General features: G+C 49.4%; 1 protein-coding gene across 2 annotated transcripts in view; it reads right to left on the bottom strand.

The window, feature by feature from the left end:
* Nucleotides 1–721: 721 nt before the first annotated feature.
* The window catches only part of FAM174B (family with sequence similarity 174 member B), a 35336-nt gene continuing 14750 nt past the window's right edge, over nucleotides 722–21307 (bottom strand). Inside the window, exons 2-3 of one of the 2 annotated variants that reach the window (XM_066239545.1) lie at nucleotides 18197–18342; nucleotides 722–1358 (exon numbers count right to left, since the gene is read on the bottom strand). In XM_066239545.1, the coding sequence (XP_066095642.1) occupies nucleotides 18207–18342 (136 nt within the window). In that variant the 3' untranslated portion in view covers nucleotides 722–1358; nucleotides 18197–18206. The remainder of the gene's footprint in view (nucleotides 1359–18196; nucleotides 18343–21307) is intronic. The other variant, XM_066239544.1, reaches the window with a different exon arrangement.

Raw genomic sequence — 21307 nt, 5'->3', positions numbered from 1 at the left:
AGAGATAGAGAGCAGACCCGCCCCTTGGCAAAGGGGACAGAGAAAAGGGTGTAAAATCCGAGAGGAGCAGGCGCGGGGGGGCCCATACAGAGAGCGCTCTTCCCATGGAGATACCCCCCCCAAGTCCCCCATCCCCCACCCCCGCTTTCCTACAGAGGCCAGCGTGCCTTCCTTACAGGCCAGGGCTGCAAAGCGCCCAGGGGCCCCGGGAACCAGGGGACCCTACAGCTCCGGCATCCCCCTCTCAGGAAACTGAAGAATCTGAAAAAAGGGTGAGCGGAGGAAGTCTATGTTTTCATCCAAAGCAACAGTGCAGAAAATTAACAGGCAAACCCACAAACCCTGCAGAAGGCCAAAAAATACAAAACACCTTTCCAGGGAGAATGGAGTCCCCGGGCCCCAAAGGCACTGCCAGGTGACTTCAGCAGAAGCATCGCCCCTGGGAAACAGTGAGCCAGGAGTCTCCATCAACCTGAGACGTCAGTCCAAGTCCTCGCTTCCAGAAGCCACCCGAACCCCCGACCCGCACCTGTGGTACCTCCGGGCTCAGTGGGCTTCTAGTCTAGCCTGGCCAAGACCAACTTCAGCTATAGTCCCTGACAATGTGCTTGTTCAGCCAACAAATCACTATTCATTTAAATTACCACAGTGGTAGTTTGAAATTAGATGTCTAAGACCGACAGGGCAGAGAATCAAAGAAAGGACGTTACTAACCAGAGGCTGCTTTCTTTCCCCCTCAAAGAAGGAAAAAATTATTTTATATATTTTGCTGAACCTTTAAAAAAAGAAAAGAAAGAAACAGAGAGAAACAAAAGGAGCCACCGACAAGCGTATACTTCCGCTACGGGCTGACCGGCTCTAAGCGCTTTCGCTCTGCACTTTCCCACGGCCATTCCCAACCTAAGGCTTGACCAAGCTCAAAAGACCGCCGAAAGGTCAGACATCTAAAAGGTCCTAGATCCAGCAGAGCGGGGTGTCAGAAGTCCCGAACACACAGGTGGATTCCCTCAGGCTTTTCCTTCTGGTTCTCCACAACTTCTGATCCCTTTTGTCAACAGTTGCTATCAAATTACTATTTCTTCAGTCAACATGTTTCCTATCCTTTGCCCCTTAAGCAAGGTAAAGGTCTTCTTGAGGAGGAAGAAGGAGTGACATTTTAAAGGGGTGTCCAGAGGGTGGTAGAGGTGATTCCCCTGCGGTGACATTCTGAGCAGATGTTCGACACACACAAACATGCCCAAGTTTCACAAATGATGTTTGTTTTGGTTTCAACGCCTCGAACAAGACGGCTTCCAGGTCCTTCACACTCAGGCAGCAGCTGACTAACTTCCCACGGGATGCCATCACGCAGGTTTTACCTACAAATAAGAGGAGGAGTGAGTCAGCACCTTCATGCAGAGCCCCAGACCCATTCGGACCCCTTTCTAACAGCTCCATCTGGCAGGGTCATACTCCTCAGCCACAGGACCTTTGAACATGCTGCTGTATGGAAGGCAAGCTCCACCCTTCCAGGTAACTCCTTCCCTCCCTCAGCTCCCAGTTCAGGATCCCTTCTTAGTTCTCCATTCAAACCCCCTATCCCACAATCTTTTTTCTCCTTATATTTTTTCTTCCTAGAACTTTTACAGGGATTTACAGCAGGGCTCACAAAAGTTTTACGTAGAAGTCCACAAAGTCAGTATTTTTTGACTCAACCCAGTACTGTGGGGCAAGAGCAGCCACAGACAGCCCAGACATGTTTGGGTGTGGCTGTGTTCCAATAAAACTTTATTCTATGGGCACCAAAATTTGAATTGCGTGTAATTTTTACACATTGTGAAATGTTACTCTTCTTTGGATTCTTTTTCAACCATCAGAAATATAAAGGTCTTTCTAGGCTTGTGAACTGTACAAAAGCAGGCCTTAATCCGGATTTGGCCCCTGGGCCACAGTTTGCTGACCCCAAGTTCATGAAATTACCTGCTTTGTGTCTGTCTCTTGCTTAGTCTAAAAGCTCCTTGCAGACAAGACCCTGGTCTGAGCTCATTCACCTTTAAAATCTATTCAAGATATCATCTAGTGGGACTTAGAAAAGGCGGGAAACTCTGAGAGGCCAGAGCCACCAGCACTGTCTACTGATGTTTGATTGTGGGCATTATATAATCACACATGGAAAAAGAGTGGGGATTTATTAAAATTTATAAAGTAACAACTTTTATCTTTCTTTTTTTTTTAAGTGAGAGGTGGGCAGACAGAGAAACAGACTCCCCACATGTGTCCCAACCCAGCAAACCCCCTACTGGCAATGCTATGTCCACTAGGGCCATTGTTTGACAACCAAGCTATTTTTAGCACCAGAGGTGGAGGCTCCATAGAGCCATCCTCAGCACTAGGGGCCAATTTACTGGAACCAATTAAGCCATGGCTGCGGGAGAGGAAGAGAGAAAGAGAAAGAGAAAAAAGGGGGGAGGGGTGGAGAAGATGGTTGTTTCTCGTCTGTGCCCTGACCCAAAATCTAATCTGGGACATCTACATGCCAGGTCGACACTCTACTACTGAGCCATCCGGCTAGGGTAGTGATCGACAAACTCATTAGTCAACAGAGCCAAATATCCACAGTACAACGATTGAAATTTCTTTTGAGAGCCAAATTTTTTACACTTAAACTATATAGGTAGGTACATTGTTATTAACTTAATTAGGGTACTCCTAAACTGGCCTTTGCTAAAAACGTCCTCAATCTGATTGAGCCACATGTGGCTCGCGAGCCACGGTTTGCTGACCACTGGGCTAGGGCCACAACCTCTTTTCATAATGTCGTATGATCTCAAATATTATTATTATTATCATACCAGGAAATTATTTACTAAAAGATTTGGACATCCTCTTTTTAGGAAACATACACTTAAGTATTATATACACATAATATATGTAACTTATCCTCAAACAGGTAAGAAAAGAACTCTGCATTCACACATACAGGTCCATCCTTAGACAAAGGACATGAAATGTTAAAACAGGAAAATCTGGGCAAAGTGTCCCCTTATGCTATTTTGCAATGTTTTTTTTAAGTTTGAAATTATTTCCCAAAAGAAAAAGGAAGAAATCTTTTTTAAAGAAAAAATACAGAGGCCTGACCTGTGGTGGCGCAGTGGATAAAGCGTCGACCTAGAAATGCTGAGGTCGCCGGTTCGAAACCCTGGGCTTGCCTGGTCAAGGCACATATGGGAGTTGATGCTTCCAGCTCCTCCCCCCCTTCTCTCTCTCTGTCTCTCCTCTCTCTCTCTCTCTCTCTGTCTCCCCCTCTCCTCTCTAAAATGAATAAATAAAATAAGAAAATACAGACATGGCCACGAGGGTCACCAGACTAGAGAAAGTAAAGATAAGGCCCCATGGCACAGCCACACCGGGCCAGTCGGCATTCTTACAGCGGCCAGTGCCCTCTCTGCCAGCTGGGGGCGGGGCTAACCCCCACTGACTGACGTCCAGGGGGCCCAAGCACTCGCCCCCACTGCACAGATGCAGCCTGAGGGCCTCAGAGGCCCGCCTCCCCCCAGGCCTGGCCACAGTCAGGTCTTCCACCGCGTCCCCTGCAAGTTCACCAGCGAGGACGAGGGGCGGGGGCCCAAGGCATGGGGATGGGACAGCAAAGACTTCCAAGACCAAGCCAAGAACTGGTCCACAGAGAAGGGACCCGGTTCCTGATACCTGCACCGCAGCGGACACGCACTGGCACCAACGCCAACTGGAGCGGGCCTGCTGACTGTGGCAGATGCCGTCGTTCGCGGAGGGGCAGACTTTCCATAGCACCAGCCTGCTAAGGATTCATTGTCACGGGCATCCCAGCATTTCTGAGCTGGTATCGCACCATGTTACAGATGCACTAAGAGCGTACCCCGGGACACCCTGCCAGGCTCCTCTGTGCGGCTGTCGACATTCCCGCGCTGCCGGGATTAAACACGCACACGTACACACACGGAGGGTGGAGAGAGATGGAGCAGACAGCAGGGGGCCCTCTACAACTCACCCAGTGCATCACTGACGCTGGGGTCCCTGCCACAGCGGAAATAAACCTCCCGGGCCGCTGGGAAAGAGCACACAGCAGCTCTCTCTCCCACTGGCATGGGGAGCAGTCGCCCTGGGCACCTGCAGACGCCCATGGAGGCCACTGGCTCTCTGGGGCTCTCCACTAGGATGTGACCCCATCCAGACCTTCTGGTGAGACCAGGACTCAGGACGGTCCAGGGACTGCAGCCACAGAGATGGAGTAAGCAGGCTGCTGTACTGTCTCCGTCTCTTCACGGCATCTGTCTCCCTGAGAATGGCCCCCACTGCCCAGGAAGGCCCCGGGGGCACAGGCACACTGCCTGCTGACTGTCCACTACTCAAACCTACTTCCTGCAACACCCTCACGCCTCCATACTCCTTAAGACACTTGTGAGCTTGCTTCTGGGCCTCTCAAACCTGCCCGAGGTTTCACCTCCTCAGGAGAGCTTTCTGACCGGAGGGGAAGCCCCCTGTTCCTCCCTCCCTGTGGCGCTTGCTCACCAGGTCCTCCTGTAAGTGCGGTGTCCCTGGCTGTCTCCCTGTCACAGCACAAGCTGCGGAGGGCAGGGCCAGGCTCCCCCATCCTGCACTTATGGCGAATGAGATCAGCAAGCTCATGAGCTGGGCCCATGAAGAGGGGACAAGCGGAGATTTCTAAGAGGACTCCCTCGGCCCCTTCCTCTCCCCCAGAACTGCCCAACTGCCCGTGACATTCCCGCATCACCACTCAGGTACATGAGGATGTCAATGCTGACCTGCCCCTGCCCTCCCTGGGGACTCCATGGGAAGTGGAGGCCTGTTTACATGCCATGAGCCACGCTTCTTCCTTTCAGACTTGCCAGCTGTCCTGTATAATGACATTGTGCCATCACCATCCCGGAGAATGAGAGGGATGTGTCCCAGCCTGTCCAAGTCCTCTGTTCTACAAGAAGCTTATCTGACTGTGGAGAGAACCCTCTACATCAAAGCACCCGTCCAGAGCGCGTCCAGCACCCAGACAGCTGACCTGTTGGTGCAGCAAGCGAAAATGTGTCTGGAAGAGGGCGCAGGCAACCGGAAGGAACAGTGAAGGACAAGCCGGGGGAGGAAGCGAGGCCCCACCTGTGAGCGCATCTGAGATGGACAGATGTGAGGACCGCCATGCACGCATGGGAGCTTCCACAGCCCAACCATTTTCACGCCAGGACACCAAACACGGGGGGAAAAAACAACTCAGAAATGTGGCTAACTTCCTCAAAAGCATTGTCAGTTAGGGTTATTGGTGCTGTTTTCCTTTCTCTCTCCTTTTTTTTTTTTTTTTTTTGTATTTTTCTGAAGCTGGAAACGGGGAGGCAGTCAGACAGACTCCCGCATGCGCCCAACCGGGATCCACCCAGCATGCCCACCAGGGGCGACGCTCTGCCCACCAGGGGGCGATGCTCTGCCCCTCCGGGGCATCGCTCTGCCGCGACCAGAGCCACTCTAGCACCTGGGGCAGAGGCCAAGGAGCCATCCCCAGCGCCCGGGCCATCTTTGCTCCAATGGAGCTTTGGCTGCGGGAGGTGAAGAGAGAGACAGAGAGGAAGGAGGGGGAGGGTGGAGAAGCAAATGGGCGCTTCTCCTATGTGCCCTGGCCAGGAATCGAACCCGGGTCCCCCGCACGCCAGGCCGACGCTCTACCGCTGAGCCAACCGGCCAGGGCCTTTTTTTTCTTTTTGACAGATTCTTAGGCAGCACTGTAAACTGCGTATGTGTGTAGACAGGAAACTGATTAAGTCAGATTCACTTAGTGGTCAATTTTCAACGCCACACAAATTCCTGTTTACATAGCCTTGCTCCTCACAGCCATAAAATGCAAACTGTTTTAAGAGGTACAGTGCCATGGCCGAGAAGTGCCCACCAAGTGCCCATATGGCTTCTCAAAGAAACAGAAATGCCTTGTGAGATGCCCACTCTGAACGCATGAGCTCAGCATCCTGCAGGGGAGAGGGCCGGCAGAGCTTTATTCAGACTGGTTTGGGGACGCCCCCTGATGCAGATTCCAGCCCGGGTCAGATGCTCCGACATCTGCAGGGGAGCCTGCAGCCCCCCAGGTGGCCTGCGATTTCCTCCATGCCTCAGAAGCTCGCGATACCCGGTGCCTCTGTATTGTACACACACCGGGGCACCTAAGAGCACCGACCCCCATCCTAGAAGCACGGGATAAGCGGGCACTAGGACCTTCCAGCCCAACCACTCAGACAAGTCCCTGCCTGCCCTGAGTGTGCTTAGCAACTGCCCCTGGGTATTCCTGGGGACCCTGATTCCCCACCTCAGTCTAGGAATAAGCAAGTCAAGTCTGTATTCTCCTACACCCCACTTAGCCTCCAGGGTCCCCCTGCTGCAAACGGGCACCAAATGCCCTTTGTTTCAAAGACAAGATGCCAGGCATGGCCTCCAGTGTTGTAGCGGAAATCTCATCAGTTTCTAATTAAATTCCCACAGGAAGCTCTATGCACAAGAGGGTGGGCGGCAGGCAATTCCAGAACACATGCCTGCCCCCCCCCCCAGACCACATTTTTTCCAAACTTAAGAAGCAATGGAACAGGGGCCTCTCTCTCAGGAAGCAGCATGTTCTCCCAGCACCAGACCCTGGATAGTGTTTGTCACAGCTGCCGAAGCCACCTACCAGACAGATGGCAGGAAGGGCGGCATCTGCTTTGCCTTAGGGGATGCCCAGAGGGTGGCACAAAAGTCTCCTGTAATAAACCAGGGATGCAGAGAGGCCCAAAACATCAGCCATAATTGCATGCAAGGCCGGCCAAGTTCCAAACACATGCAAGCAGGATTTAGCTGCCTTTAGAAATATGGGACCATTTCAGAGCCCTGGGGTGAGGTGAGGGGATCTCAGTACTCTGTTTAGCCACCATTTCCTCCCTTTCTTTTTATTTTATTATTTTTGTATTATTATTAGGTGAGAAAAGGGGAAATAGTGAGGCAGACTCCTGCATGTGCCCCAACTGGGATCCACCTGCTAACCTCTGTTTGGAGCCAATGCTTGAATCACTGAGCTATTTTTAGTGCCTGAGGCTGACGTTCAGACCAACTGAGCCATTGGCTGTGGGACGGAAAGTGGGAAGAAGTGGGTGAGGGAGGGAGAGAGAAACAGATGGTCGCTTCTCCTGTGTGCCCTGACCAGGAATCAAACCCAAGAGGTCCAAACACTGAGCTAATGCTCTACCCACTGAGCCACTGGCCAAGGTCCACTTCCTCTCTTTCAATTAGCCATTTTAAGTACAGAGTCGAAATCTCATTTCTACAGGTCTTCCCTCAACTTCTGCCCTACACATGAGAGGTCTCATCTCAGGGATTATAACATCCCAGGCACATGAGGACCGGCTGCAGCCTCGCACTCCTGACCGTCTCTCCATTTCCTGCCTGGCTTAGGTGTGTGGGACCTAAGTCATGAGCTGTTCCCAGAAGGACACACGTGTAATAGAGAGGGCCAGGTTACTGCCTGACTGTCCCGGCACCAGAAACATGGTCTTCCTCTTTGCACTCACTCAGGAAATCACCCAAGGTCACGATCCAACCGATTTCAACGCACTGCTTCCAGGAGGGAACCAAACGTTTAGTTGAACTATGTCAAAACAGGAAAGACAAGGACCTTGTTGGGCAGATAAAATATATTATGCTCACTTTGTTAAAGATGGTGCTGCCCACATGGAAGTTGTCACCCAGGTGCTGTTAATGTGTGTTGGGGGCAGGCTGTGGGCAGGCAGGATCCTTGTAGCCTGGGGCTTGGTTTTAGGACTAAGCCTTTCCCACCCTTTTTGATGTGGGGTGGTACAATCCCATCATGCCCCAGATAAGTGACTTTGTATGATATTAGACACTTCCCTATTTTGTATGTTGGATTAAAGATTTGGATTTCCACACTATAAAATGGGAGCAGAACGGGAGCTTGCTCTCTTAGTTCTTGAGATTATCAGTAGAGGAGAGAGCAGAGAAAGGCCACGTGGAGGAGGCCAGGAGAAGCAGCCAAGATGGTGGAGTGTTAAGTGAGAAGCCAGTTTGTGCAGGGAGAAGGAAGGAGATGGGGAACAGAGGTGAATAGAGTCTGGTGAGCTACAAACCTTTGATTCTAGGAAACTCAGATAAGTCAGTAGTTTTGTGAGCACTAAATGAGTGGGTTTTGGAGCCCAGTGTGTGTTTTTACTTGCCTGCTGGGTGCAAGCTAGGATTAAAGATGATGGCCCATCAGTTTTTGGCTCCGTTGTTTCTTTACCGACTGTCCGAATCCAATGCGAACCTGCATGGGCCAGGCTGCTGTGATGGTGGCCCTGGCTACTGGCTTTACAGACCTGTAAACAGATTATCATGTGTAGACACAAATGTTCTCAAAAACACTAAACGGGACACTGTAAGGCCAGGAGGCAGGGCCATGGCCAGCATCAGAGCTGCCTGGCTCATGCAGGTTCGCATTGGATTCGGACAGTCGGTAAAGAAACCATGGAGCCAAAAACTGGTGGGCCATAGTCTTTAATCTAGCTTGCACCCGGCGGGCAAGTAAAAATACACACTGGGCTCCAAAACCCAGTCACATTCAGTGCTCACAAAGCTACTGATTTATCCGAGTTTCCTAGAATCAAAGGTTTCTAGTTCACCAGCCTTATTCTCCTCAGTTCCCCATTTCCTTCCTTATCCCAGATACAAACTCTGTACAAACTGGCATCTCACTCAGTACTCCACCATCTTGGCTGCTTTTCCTGGCCTTCTCCACGTGGCCTCCTCCCGCTGCTGGCTCTATTCTCTCTGCTGTCTCATGCTAACCTCAGGAACCAAGAGAGCAAACTCCCGCTCTGTTCCCATTTTATAGTGTAGAAATCCAAACCCTTAATCCAATATACATAATGGGGAAGTCTCTAATACAAAATCACTTCTATGAGGCATGATAGGATTGTACCACCTCACGCCAAAAAGGGTGGGACAGGCTTAATCCCAAAACCAAGCCTCAGGCTACAACAATTCTCAACACACATTAATATCACCTGGGCAACGGCCTCTTTAACGAAGTGAGCATAATACATTTTATCTGCCCAACAGACACTGCCCCTAAAATCATCGTTCTTCTCAAACGTAGTGACCCGAAAAGTTGTTCGCAATATGCCGTTCAGGTGAAAAGTGTCCCAAAACAGCATGTGTCATGTGGTCTTATTTCTGTAAGAAAGAAAATTTCACATGTGTACTCACACACACTCTAGTGGTTATCACGGAGCAGTGAGCTCACAGGCAGTTTTATTCCCCCTTTTTCTCCTCTGTAATTTCTCTACCATACACTACACCTGTGATAAGGCAAGCCTCTCAGTGGTCTCTCTCTACCCGGTCAGTCGCCTCTGAGCTCAAGGAGTAGAGCGGTCTTGTGTCTAATGATTAATGCCAAGTTCACTGATCTCCTGATATCACTTCAACCACGAACAGAACAAACTTCTCACATGAGCGACCTGAAGTCCAGTTCTTCCCAGCAAGCAGGAAGGCGGGCAGTGACCAGCAGTGATAAGGAAAGCCCTGGGGCGTGGCAGAGTGGATCCAGTTACAGAATAAACGCTCCAGGAAAGATGGCTGAAAACCAATGAACTATACAGTCAACAGAAGTTAGAAGAAACCACAGACCACACCCAATGGAAGCTTAAGGAAGATAAGCGGAAACCAATTGAAAATGATAATGTAATAGAGAGGATTAAAGACGCCAAAGTGCCCTGGCTGGTTGGCTCAGTGGTAGAGCGTCGGCCTGGCATGCAGGAGTCCCGGGTTCGATACCCGGCCAGGGCACACAGGAAGAGCGCCTATCTGCTTCTCCACCCCTGCCCCCCTCCTTCTTCTCTCTCTCTTACCCTCCCACAGCCAAGGCTCCATTGGAGCAAAGTTGGCCCGGGCGCTGGGGATGGCTCCTTGGCCTCTGCCCCAGGCGCTAGAATGGCTCTGGTTGCAAAGAGCATCGCCCCCTGGTGGGCAGAGCATCGCCCCCTGGTGAGCATGCTGGGTGGATCCCAGTCAGGCGCATGCGGGAGTCTGACTGCCTCCCCGTTTCCAGCTTCGGAAAAATGTAAAAAAACAAAAGAAGCCAAAGTCACAGTGAATAAAGCATAAACCTGGAATGCTGAGGTCACAGGTTCAAAACCCCAGGCTTTCCTGGTCTAGGCACATATGAGAAGCAACTACTATGAGTTGATGCTTCCCACTCCTCCCCCTCTTCTATCCTCTAAATAAAATCTATAAATAAATAAATAAATAAATAAACAAACAAACAAACCAACAATAGATGAATAAAATTAAACTTCCAGCAAGCTGGATCAAGAAAAAGGAGAAAAGGCAAACATAATCAATATTAAGGATGAAAAGGGACCATGACTACACATTACAAGGATTAAAAAAAATGATAAAATAATATTATGAAAAACTTTAGGACAATACATTTGAAGACTTAAATGAAATGAATAAAGTCTCAGAAAAATACAACCCATCAAAACTGGCCCAAGGAAAAAATAAAGACAGCCTGACCAGGTGGTGGTGCAGAGAATAAAGTGTCGGCCTGGGACATCTAGGACCCAGGTTCAAAACCCTGAGATAGCCTGCTTGATCATGGACTCATAGACATGACCCCATAGTCACTGGCTTGAAGCCCAAGGTCACTGGCTTGAAGCCCAAGGTCACTGGCCTGAGCCCAAGGTTGCTGGCTTGAGCAAGGGGTCACTGGCTCAGCTGGTGCCCCCCAGTCAAGGCACATATGAGAAAGCAACCAATGAATAACTAAGGTGCCGCAACTACAGAATATGATGCTTTTCATCTCTCTCCCTTCCTGTTTGTCTGTCCTCTCTCTCTCTCTTTTGCTATATAAATAAATAAAGACAAAATTGTCCTATAGCCATTCAAAGGACTGAACATCAACAGTTTTTCAAAATCTTTGCACAAAGAAAGGCGTCAGGCGATTCCCAGCCAGTTTTGGCAAGATCTACTAAACATTCAGGGAACAAATAATTCTAATCTGACATAAACTATTTCACAGAAAAGAAAAATAAATCACTCACCCCGACGTGTTCTATGAGGCTAGTCAAACTTTTACCAAAGCCTGACGAGGATATTACAAAGTAGGGAAACAACAAACCAATCTTAGTCACTAAGAGAAACAAGGAAGTCCTAAACAAAATATCTACAAACTGAATGCTGCTTGTATTTAGAAGACTGTAGACTAACAAAAAACATACCGTATTTTTCGCTCCATAAGACGCACCTGACCATAAGACACACCTAGGGTTTTAAGGGGGAAAATAAGAAAAAAAATATTCTGAACCAAATGGTGTGTTAAAATATTTAATAAAATACTGTATTTTTTGCTCCATAACACGCACGGGCATTTTCCCCTCCACTTTGGGGGGTGGGGGGGTACGTCTTATGGAGCGAAAAATACAGTAAATTGTGAAAAATTATAATTTGTGAAATATAAAATCAGGAAACTGAATGCAGCAGTGAATAAAAAGATAATATGACCATGAACAAGCTCATTGAATCTCAGGAATGCAAAGTTGGTTTAATGTTAGAAAAATCAATCAATAAAATTTTACCACCGCCTGACCGGGCGGTGGTACAGTAGATAGAGCATCGAACTGGGATGCGGAAGACCCAGGTTTGAGACCCCGAGGTCGCCAGCTTGCGCACGGGCTCATCTGGATTGAGCAAAAAGCTCACCAGCTTGGACACAAGGTCGCTGGCTCCAGCAAGGGGTTACTCGGTCTGCTGAAGGCCCGCGGTCAAGGCACATGTGAGAAAGCAATCAATGAACAACTAAGGGGTCGCAATGAAAAACTGATGATTGATGCTTCTCATCTCTCTCTCCTTTCCTGTCTGTCTGTCCCTATCTATCCCTCTCTCTCTCTCTCTGTCTCTGTAAAAAAAAAAAAAAAAAAAAAAAATTTCACCACCATAACCGAGTAAAGGGAAAAGTATGAGCCTCTCACTAGACCTAGAAAGAAGTATTTGACATTAGCAAACTAGGAATAGAGGGGAATACCCTGGTAAAAGAAATTTTACAAAACTCTATAGCAAACACTACTCTTCACAGTCAGTACTGAAAGCGTACCCTATGAGATCAAAGCCTATTTTATCGTCACTTCCACTTAACAATGACTTAAAGGCCAAGAATGAGTCCCAGAAAAAGCTAAAAATAAAGAGAGAGAAACTGACATAAAATGTTGAAGCATTTGGAAGGGGTTGGTAATCTTACACACAGAAAACCCTCCCAAAATTCCCACTTATACTACTAGAATGAGACTCAATATTTTTAAAAATCAACTGCATTTTTAGACACCATGAGCAAAAAATGAGAAAATGATACTTTTAAAAAGATATCAGAGCCTAGCCTTGGCCAGTTGGCTCAGCAGTAGAGCATCGGCCCGGTGTGTGGAAGTCCTGGGTTCGATTCCCAGCCAGGGCACACAGGAGAAGTACCCATCTGCTTCTCCACCTTTCCCCCTCTCCTTCCTCTCTGTCTCTCTCTTCCCCTCCCGCAGCCAAGGCTCCATTGGAGCAAAGTTGGCCTGGGCGCTGGGGATGGCTCCATGGCCTCTGCCTCAGGCGCTAGAGTGGCTCTGGTTGCGGCAGAGCGACGCCCCAGATGGGCAGAGCATCGCCCCCTGGTGGGCATGCCGGGTGGATCCCGGTCAGGTGCATGCGGAAGTCTGTCTGACTGCCTCCCCGTTTCCAACTTCAGAAAAATACAAAATAATAATAATAATAATAATAAAATAATAAAAGTATTGGCCTTGGCTGGGTAGCTCAGTGGGTTAGAGCATCATGGCAATATGCCACGGTTGCAGGTCCAATCCCCAGTCAGGGCACATACAAGAGCCAACCAATGAGTGCATGAATGAGTGGAACAACAAATCGATGTCTCTCTCTCTGTCTCTCTGTCTCTCCCTTCCTTTCTCTTGGTGGGGTGGTGAACACACTATATGGTATACAGAGATGTGTTGTAGAATCGGGCACCTGATTCCTGCATAATTATGTTAACCTGTGTCACCCCAACAGATTCAATCAAAAAATAATAATAAAATAAAATCAATAAAGAAAAAACTTTAATTATATTTTTAAAAGTATTATTTGTTACCTCACACCTACCAAGTGGTTCAATTTGTTTGCCTTTGGAAAACAAAATCAGGATGTCGCAGAAACATCTGCACCCCGTTTCACTGCAGGTTATCTCCAATGGCCAAGACATGGAAACACCCCAGTGTCCATCATCAGCAGATGAATGGACAAAGAACGTATGGTGCGTATCACACAGCAGGATATTATTCAACATAAAAAAAAATAAAAAATTCCTGCCATTTGCAACAATATGGACGAACCTTGAGGACACAGCATTAAGTGAAATAAGTCAGACTGAAAAAGACAAATCCTGTATGCTCTCGTTCATATGTGGAATCCTTTTCTTTTTCCTTCTTTCCCAAGTGAGAGGAGGGGAGATAGAAAGACAGACTCCCACATGCACCTCGACCAGGATCCACCCGGCAACCCCATCTGGGGCCGATACTCTGCCCATCTGAGACCCTGCTCACAACTGAGCTATATTTAGTGCCTGGCAGAGGCGCCACAGAGCCATCCTCAGTGCCCAGGGCCAACACGCTTGAACCAATCAAGCCATGGCTGCGGGAAGAGAAGACAGAGAGAAGGGGGAAGGGAGGAGAAGCAGATGGTCGCTTCTCCTGTGTGCCCTGACCGGGAATCGAAACCAGGACATCCACATGCCAGGCTGACACTCTACCACTGAACCAACCAGCCAAGGCCACATGTGGAATCTAAAACCACACACCTAGGGAAAAAAACCCAGATTTGTGGTTACCAGAGGCAGGTGTTCTGTGGAGGAGAGAACTGGGTAAAGGTGGCCAAAAGACACAAACTTCCAGTTATGAGACACGTAAGCACTGGGCACATAATACACAACATGATAACTTTGGTTAACACTGCTTATGGTGTTTTGTTTTGTTTTGTTTGTATTTTTTTGAAGTTGGAAACAGAGAGGCAGTCAGACAGACTCTTGCATGCGCCTGACCAGGATCCACCTGGCACACCCACCAGGGGGCGATGCTCTGCCCATCCGGGGCGTCGCTCTGTCGCAATCAGAGCCATTCTAGCGCCTGAGGCAGAGGCCACAGAGCCATCCTCAGCACCCGGGCCAACTTTGCTCCAATGGAGCCTTGGCTGCGGGAGGGGAAGAGAGAGACAGAGAGGAAGGAGAAGGGGAAGGGTGGAGAAGCAGATGGGCGCTTCTCCTGTGTGCCGTGCCCAGGAATCGAACTGGGACTCCTGCACGCCAGGTCGACGCTCTACCACTGAGCCAACCGCCCAAGGCCTTATGCTGTATTTTAAAGGTGTTAAGAGAACAGATCCTAAAAGTTCTCGTCACAAGGGAAAAAAATTTTTGTAACTATACGAGGTGACAGATGTTAGCTAACTGTGGTAATCATTTGACAACATACGGATGCGAAGTCATTACTCTGTACACCTTAAGCTCATACAGTGAGGACTGTCAATCATACCTCAGTAAAAGTGAAACATTTTTTAAATTTTAAAAACCGCGTGCGTTTGGTGCTGAGTTTCAGAGCCAGCAGCAATGCCAACAACAGCACTAATCGTCAGCCTGGAAAAAGGATTTATTTGTTCTGTTACTTGAAGAACTGAGACAAGTTGTGGGAAGTTTCTTAACGGGACAGTGGTTTGAAGATCACCTTCTCTTCATTATGCCAGAAACGGTCTCAGTCCGGCAGCCTTCAGATGACAATAACACTTGTATCCACATACTCAAGAAAGGGGCCCCTCTTCCACCTTCTACTTAAGAAAAAGCCTGTGGATGGAATTTCTGTCTATAGACAGACTCATTGTTTTAGCTCCTTGTCAAGGGTCTTTTCTTTTTTTTTTTTTGTTTTTTGTATTTTTCTGAAGCTGGAAACGGGGAGAGACAGTCAGACAGACTCCCGCATGCACCCGATCGGGATCCACCCGGCATGCCCACCAGGGGGCGACGCTCTGCCCACCAGGGGGCGATGCTCTGCCCCTCTGGGGCATCGCTCTGTTGCGACCAGAGCCACTCTAGCGCCTGGGGCAGAGGTCAAGGAGCCATCCCCAGCGCCCGGGCCATCTTTGCTCCAATGGAGCCTCGGCTGTGGGAGGGGAAGAGAGAGACAGAGAGGAAGGAGAGGGGGAGGGGTGGAGAAGCAGATGGGCGCCTCTCCTGTGTGCCCTGGCCAGGAATCGAACCCGGGACTTCTGCACGCCAGGCCGACGCTCTACCACTGAGCCAACTGGCCAGGGCGGGTCTTTTCTTATTTAGCAAGATCTGAGGAGGCTGCTATGAAAACGGCTCTGTGTGTTGTGGCTCCCAAGGAGTTGTTCTGGCCACCAAATAAGGATGAAATTCTTCTGCTCGGTGGCTCAGAACCAAAACAGTACATTGTTCTACTTAAGCCACCACGTGCTCCGACTGTACAACAGCCCCCGGCCGGCAGGGTGCAGCGGACCCTCTTTATTGTGACTAACAGTGAGGACACGGTTTTCTCCACACTGTTTTCTGTCTGTGCACCAAATGTGAAACAGCTAAAATGGCTTAGCTACAAAAGCAGTACAATCGCCAACTTTCTCATGTGTATATTATTTTGCAGTATGGATAAATATTACTAATTGTTTTGATTCTTCTCAAAAGGTGCTGCTCTTCACCAAAAATGTCAGTTATGCCTGACCTGTGGTGGCACAATGGATAACGCATCAAATTGGAGCACTGAGGTCGCCAGTTCGAGACCCCAGGCTTGCCCAGTCAAGGCACATGCAAGAATCAATTGATGAACAACTGAAGTGACGCAACTATGATCTCCTTCCCTCTCTCTCTTTCCCTCCCTGTCTCTCTAAAAAGTCAATAAATTTAAAAAAAATTTTAATATAAATTATGGCTAATGATTTGTTCCCTGACTCTGCGATCTGTGACCAATCTGAGTTCTGTCTGTGTCTTCTAGATGAGATGAACACACTGTCTGTACTTCCAATATCAGTGACATGCAAATATGATAATACAGCCATGGTTTTAGATACGAATATATAGAAAATAGTATTTTAAAGCATATATGTCTCAAAATACAAAATACCTGGGATTATAGCTAATAACACATTATAATAGGCCCTGGCTGGTTGGCTCAGTGGTAGAGCATCAGCCTGGCGAGCAGGAGTCCCGAGTTTGATTCCCACCCAGGGCACACAGGAGAAGCGCCCATCTGCTTCTCCACCCCGCCCCCTCTCCTTCCTCTCTGTCTCTCTTTTCTTCCCCTCCTGCAGCCGAGGCTCCATTAGAGCAAAGTTGGCCTGGGCGCTGAGGATGGCTCTGTGGCCTCTGCTTTGGGCGCTAGAGTGGCTCTGGTTGCGGCAGAGTGATGCCCCAGATGGGCAGAGCATCGCCCCCTGGTGGGCATGCTGGGTGGATCCCGATCGGGCGTATGCGGGAGTCTGTCTGACTACCTCCCTGTTTCCAACTTCAGAAAAATACAAAAAAAAACCAAAACATTATAATACATTTATGGAGAACTTTTTGAAAGTCCTGAAAGACATTTTTGAAAATATCTAAGAAACGGAAAGTCATTCCATATTCAGGGATTGGAAAAGTCAACAGAAAGGGGTTAATCAGTTCTCCCTCAACTGATCAACAGAGTTCATACGGCTCTAATCAAATTCCCTGATGCTGTTTTGCTTTACATGACCACTGACTTATACAGAAGGGTCAAGGGCTGAGAACAGCCAAGGCCACGCTGGAGAAGTCAGGGAGGGGTGGGAGACTTACCTGCCCAGGTATGGAAAAGCCATGTGTGATGGTCAGTTTCATGTGACAATTGACTGGGTCATATGGTACCCAGATATTTATTTGGTCAAACATTATTCTGGGCATGTCCAAGGGTGCTTTGTTTTTTTTATTAATTTATTCATTTTAGAGAGGAGAGAGAGAGAGTCAGAGAGAGAGGAGGGGAGGAACAGGAAGCATCAACTCCCATATGGGCCTTGACCAGGCAAGCCCAGGGTCTCAAATTGGCAGCCTCAGCGTTTCCAGGTCAACAGTTTATCTGCTGCGCCACCACAGGCCAGGCTGAGGGTGTTCTGGGATGAGATTAACAATAATATCCGCAGCCTGAGTGAAGTAACTTGCCCTCCCCAATGTGGGCGGGCCTCATCCAATCCGGTGGAGGCCTGCCTAGAACAAAAGGCTGAGTAGAGTAAGGAGAGTTTGCTCTCTCCACCTGCCTGTTTTTGAGGTGGGAAATTGGTCTTTTCCTGCTTTGAGACTAGAACTTACCCCTTCGGCTCTCCTGGTTCTCAGACCTACAAGCTTGGCCCTTTAATAAATCTCTTTCTATACAGATCTAGGATTATTGGTTGTGTTTCTCTAGAGAGCCCGGGGAAGGGAGAGCTGGGGACTGGGCCCAGCCTGGATCTGTGTCTCACCTTTGCCACTGATAACTGAGACTGGGCAAGCAGCATCCTGTCTGTCTCTGGATCCCTGAGCCCTCATTTCTAAATGACTTTCACCCCATCTCACATGCTGAGAATCCCCCAGGTCTGACGTCCAGCCCAAAAACCACACTAAGTGACTCCTGAAGTCACATGCTGACTTGCCCACAGGCTACCTTAAGGAAACACACTTGCTTTGGAGCTCATCAGTAAATCTCACCCAGGAGTAACACCCATTCCCACCCTGTGCTCTCGGGAATTAATTCAAGAGAGGCTGAGAGAGAAGCTTCCGCTTGTGTGCCTGGTGTGTGGCAGACGGGCTGCTCAAACAAGTCCCCTGCAAGTTCAGGGCCCACTGCTCTTCGGAAACTCAGCCCTCCCTCTGCTCCTGCAGAGCTGCCCGCTCAGTGTTTACATTTGGGAAAAGTGGGGAGTGACCATCTATCTGCCTTTCCTGTCAGCTTTCAGGGTGCTGTGTGCCGTCGTGAGGGTCAGAGCAGTTCCCCCCGCAAGCAGCACAGCCCGAGGTCAACCATTTGGCCAGAGAACAAGAACACACACCCACCTGGCCTTGCGGGATTTTCAGAGGTGAGCCGCCCCCTCCCCCCAGCCCAGGAGCCCAGGAGCCCAGGAACCCAGGAGCCCAGGAGGCAGCTGCTGTCCCTGCCCGCACCTGTATTTGATCACCTGTATTTGATATCGAACACTGTGGAGTCCTCGTCTTCGTCATCCTCTTCATTCAGCGGGGCCATTTCCACTCGCTCGGCTGGGGTGGTGATGATGTCATACTTGCGGGTCTTCTTCAACCTCTTTCCTGACCTGGAATAGAAGCGTACTCCTGAGAACTCCCATAATCCACTGGGGCACACCACTCTGCTATCCCCAGCCGGGGTTCCAGGAGGCCCGGCCAATATCCCAGCCCCTGCACATTCATCCATGGGGCCTCGGGCATGTTCCTGACCTGCACACCCTTGGTGGTCCCCAACCACAAAACAAAGATGACTCTATCTGCCCTGAGCCCTGGAAAACACAGTAACCAGGATAAACAATAATGCCCAAATGCAGTATTCTTTTTAATATATATTTTAAAGATTTTATTTATTCATTTGAGAGAAAGAGAGAGACAGAGAGAGAGAGAGAGAGAGAAGGGAGGAGGAGCAGGAAGCATCAACTCCCATATGTGCCTAGACCAGGTGAGCCCAGGGCTTCAAACCAGCAACCTCAGCATTTCCAGGTTGACACTTTTATCCACTGCGCCACTACGGGTCAGGCCCCAAATGCAGTATTTTAAAAAGGCAAAATCAATGCAAAGAAAATCTAGCCCTGGCCCTGGCCAGTTGGCTTAGTGGTAGAGCATTGGCCTGGAGTGTGGAAGTCCCAGGTTCGATTGCCAGTAGGGCAGACAGGAGAAGCGACCATCTGCTTCTCCAACCCTCCCCCACCCCTTCCCCCATCTCTTTCTCTTCCCCTCCCTCAGCCATGGCTCAAATGATTCAAGCAAAGTTGGTGCCAGGTGCTGAGGATGGCTCCATGGCCTTGGCCTCAGGCACTAAAATAGCTCAGTTGCTGAGCAATGGAGCAGCAGCCCAGATGGGCAGAGAATCACTTGGTAGGGGGCCTCCTGGGTGGATCCAGGTTAGGGCACATGTGGGAGTCTGTCTCTCTGCCTCCCTGCCTCTCACTGAATTAAAAAAAAAAAGAAATCCAGCCCTGCAGTTGCACACAAGTGAGGCACCTCACCCCTCAAACCTTACCCTCATCCTAGCCATACTGTATTGCAGGGGTCCCCAAACTTTTTACACAGGGGGCCAGTTCACTGTCCCTCAGACCGTTGGCGGGCCGGACTATAAAAAAAAACTATGAACAAATCCCTATGCACACTGCACATATCTTATTTAAAGTAAAAAAAACAAAATGGGAACAAATACAATATTTAAAATAAAGAACAAGTAAATTTAAGCCAACAAACTGACCAGTATTTCAATGGGAACTATGGGCCTGCTTTTAGCTAATGAGATGGTCAATGTCCGGTTCCATATTTGTCACTGCTAGCCGTAACAAGTGATATGACGCGCTTCCAGAGCCGTGACGCGTGCATCTTGCATCACCGGAAGTAGTACTGTACGTGAGCGACGCCATGCTTTGCGGCGCTGCCTCATATAGTACTCCAGGAGCACAGGATGCATCCTCTCACCAATGAAAGAGGTGCCCCTTCCGGAAGTGCAGCGGGGGCCGGATAAATGGCCTCAGGGGGCCGCATGTGGCCTGCAGGCCGTAGTTTGGGGACTCCTGCTGTATTGCATGGTCACTGCTCCATGGCCCAGTGGCATTCGCTGGCATTAAAAGCACTGCCCTGTAGGCCGGCCAGGGGGGGACTGGGTCAGGGCCTAGCCGCTTTCTCCCTGTGTGGTCATGGGCAAGTGAGTTCCTCTCCCTAAGCCTCACTCTTCCCCTAAATAAGTGGGATAAGAATAGTATTTGTCCTTCACAGGCAAGGGTGGGATCCAACGAGACTCGGTGCATGTCACCAGCCTCAACGCAGGAGGCTCTCAGCAAACACGACTGTCAGTAAACATAACAAGCAAACAGAAGTGTTATGGCCTCCCTGGTAGGACCAGGACTTGTAAAAAGGAGTCAATATTGTATCCATCATGAGGATTTATGAGGCCAGTGAGTTAGTACGCTAAGCTCTTCTCTCTGAAATAATAGGAGGCCACTGTGAGCCCCAGGGAAAGTGCTGAGACAAGGCCTTCATTCTCCAGTGTCAGTCCCTCCACGGGAAGGAGGCGACATTTACCAGAAAACAGCGGAGTCTTCGTGGTGCCACTCGGAAAGCTGCTGTTATTATGACGACTGATACTCCCTGCATTTATTATATTTCTCCACTGTCCTCAACTCCCCCAAATAAATGCCTTGTCTTCCCTACTGTCCCTCCTCCTTATGTATATTCGATCCTACCTATGGGGAACCAGCCCACACCCCTAGAATCATCCACAAGGCATCGAGGCATCGGAGAATTGCATTCCCTAAGCACTCCCTACAGACTGTAAGCCGCGCCCGCCCGACAGAGACCACGTCAGAAACGCGTGAGAGAGAGAGAGAGAGAGCGCTATTCGCCCGCAGCGCACAGAAACGGTAAGTTCACACATGAACACAGAAACTCACTTCCAAAGTTTCCTAACAGCTTCTCCGCAACGTCAGCTCGCTCTCGTCTTACCTGCCTCGTGTGATTTACCACAGGGCACTCCCATAAGTCATTTGGGTTCTTTGGGTAGAGACTTCAGAAGGTAGAAAGCCACTAGCTATAAAGCCTGAGGATCCCTAAGTCTCATCACAGAATGATCTGTCCTCCCCACTTTCATCACAGGTGCACAGAGAGGGAGAGGGGGAGAGAGAGGGGGAAAGAGAGATGGGTGTGAGACTGCTTGGATTCTGAACGTGGACAGAGCACGATGCCGACGCCCAGCCTGGTGGCAGGAGATAAGAGGGGCACAGCCAGTCACCTCCCCGGCGGCCCTGGGACAACAGTATTTTGGAAGCAGGCTTTGTGCAGGGCGGAGACTGCTAACTAGAAATACCATCGACAGATTCTTGAGTTCTCTCCGCTTCCCCGTAAAGGAACAAAATAAATCTTTGCATCCTGCCCTGAATGATTTATAACCCCTGACCAATTCCATCTCCAATACTGGACGGGGGACATGTAAGCCCATAAATGACTCCAATTGTCACGGGCAAACCCAGATAAAGCCGCGAGGAACACCAGCCCTCCCCGCCCCCTTGAGAC

The sequence above is a fragment of the Saccopteryx bilineata genome, chromosome 7, assembly GCF_036850765.1.
Source record: "Saccopteryx bilineata isolate mSacBil1 chromosome 7, mSacBil1_pri_phased_curated, whole genome shotgun sequence".
Taxonomy (NCBI): domain Eukaryota; kingdom Metazoa; phylum Chordata; class Mammalia; order Chiroptera; family Emballonuridae; genus Saccopteryx; species Saccopteryx bilineata.
The sequence above is the reverse complement of the archived record's forward strand: the minus strand, read 5'-3'. Positions and strand labels throughout refer to the sequence as shown.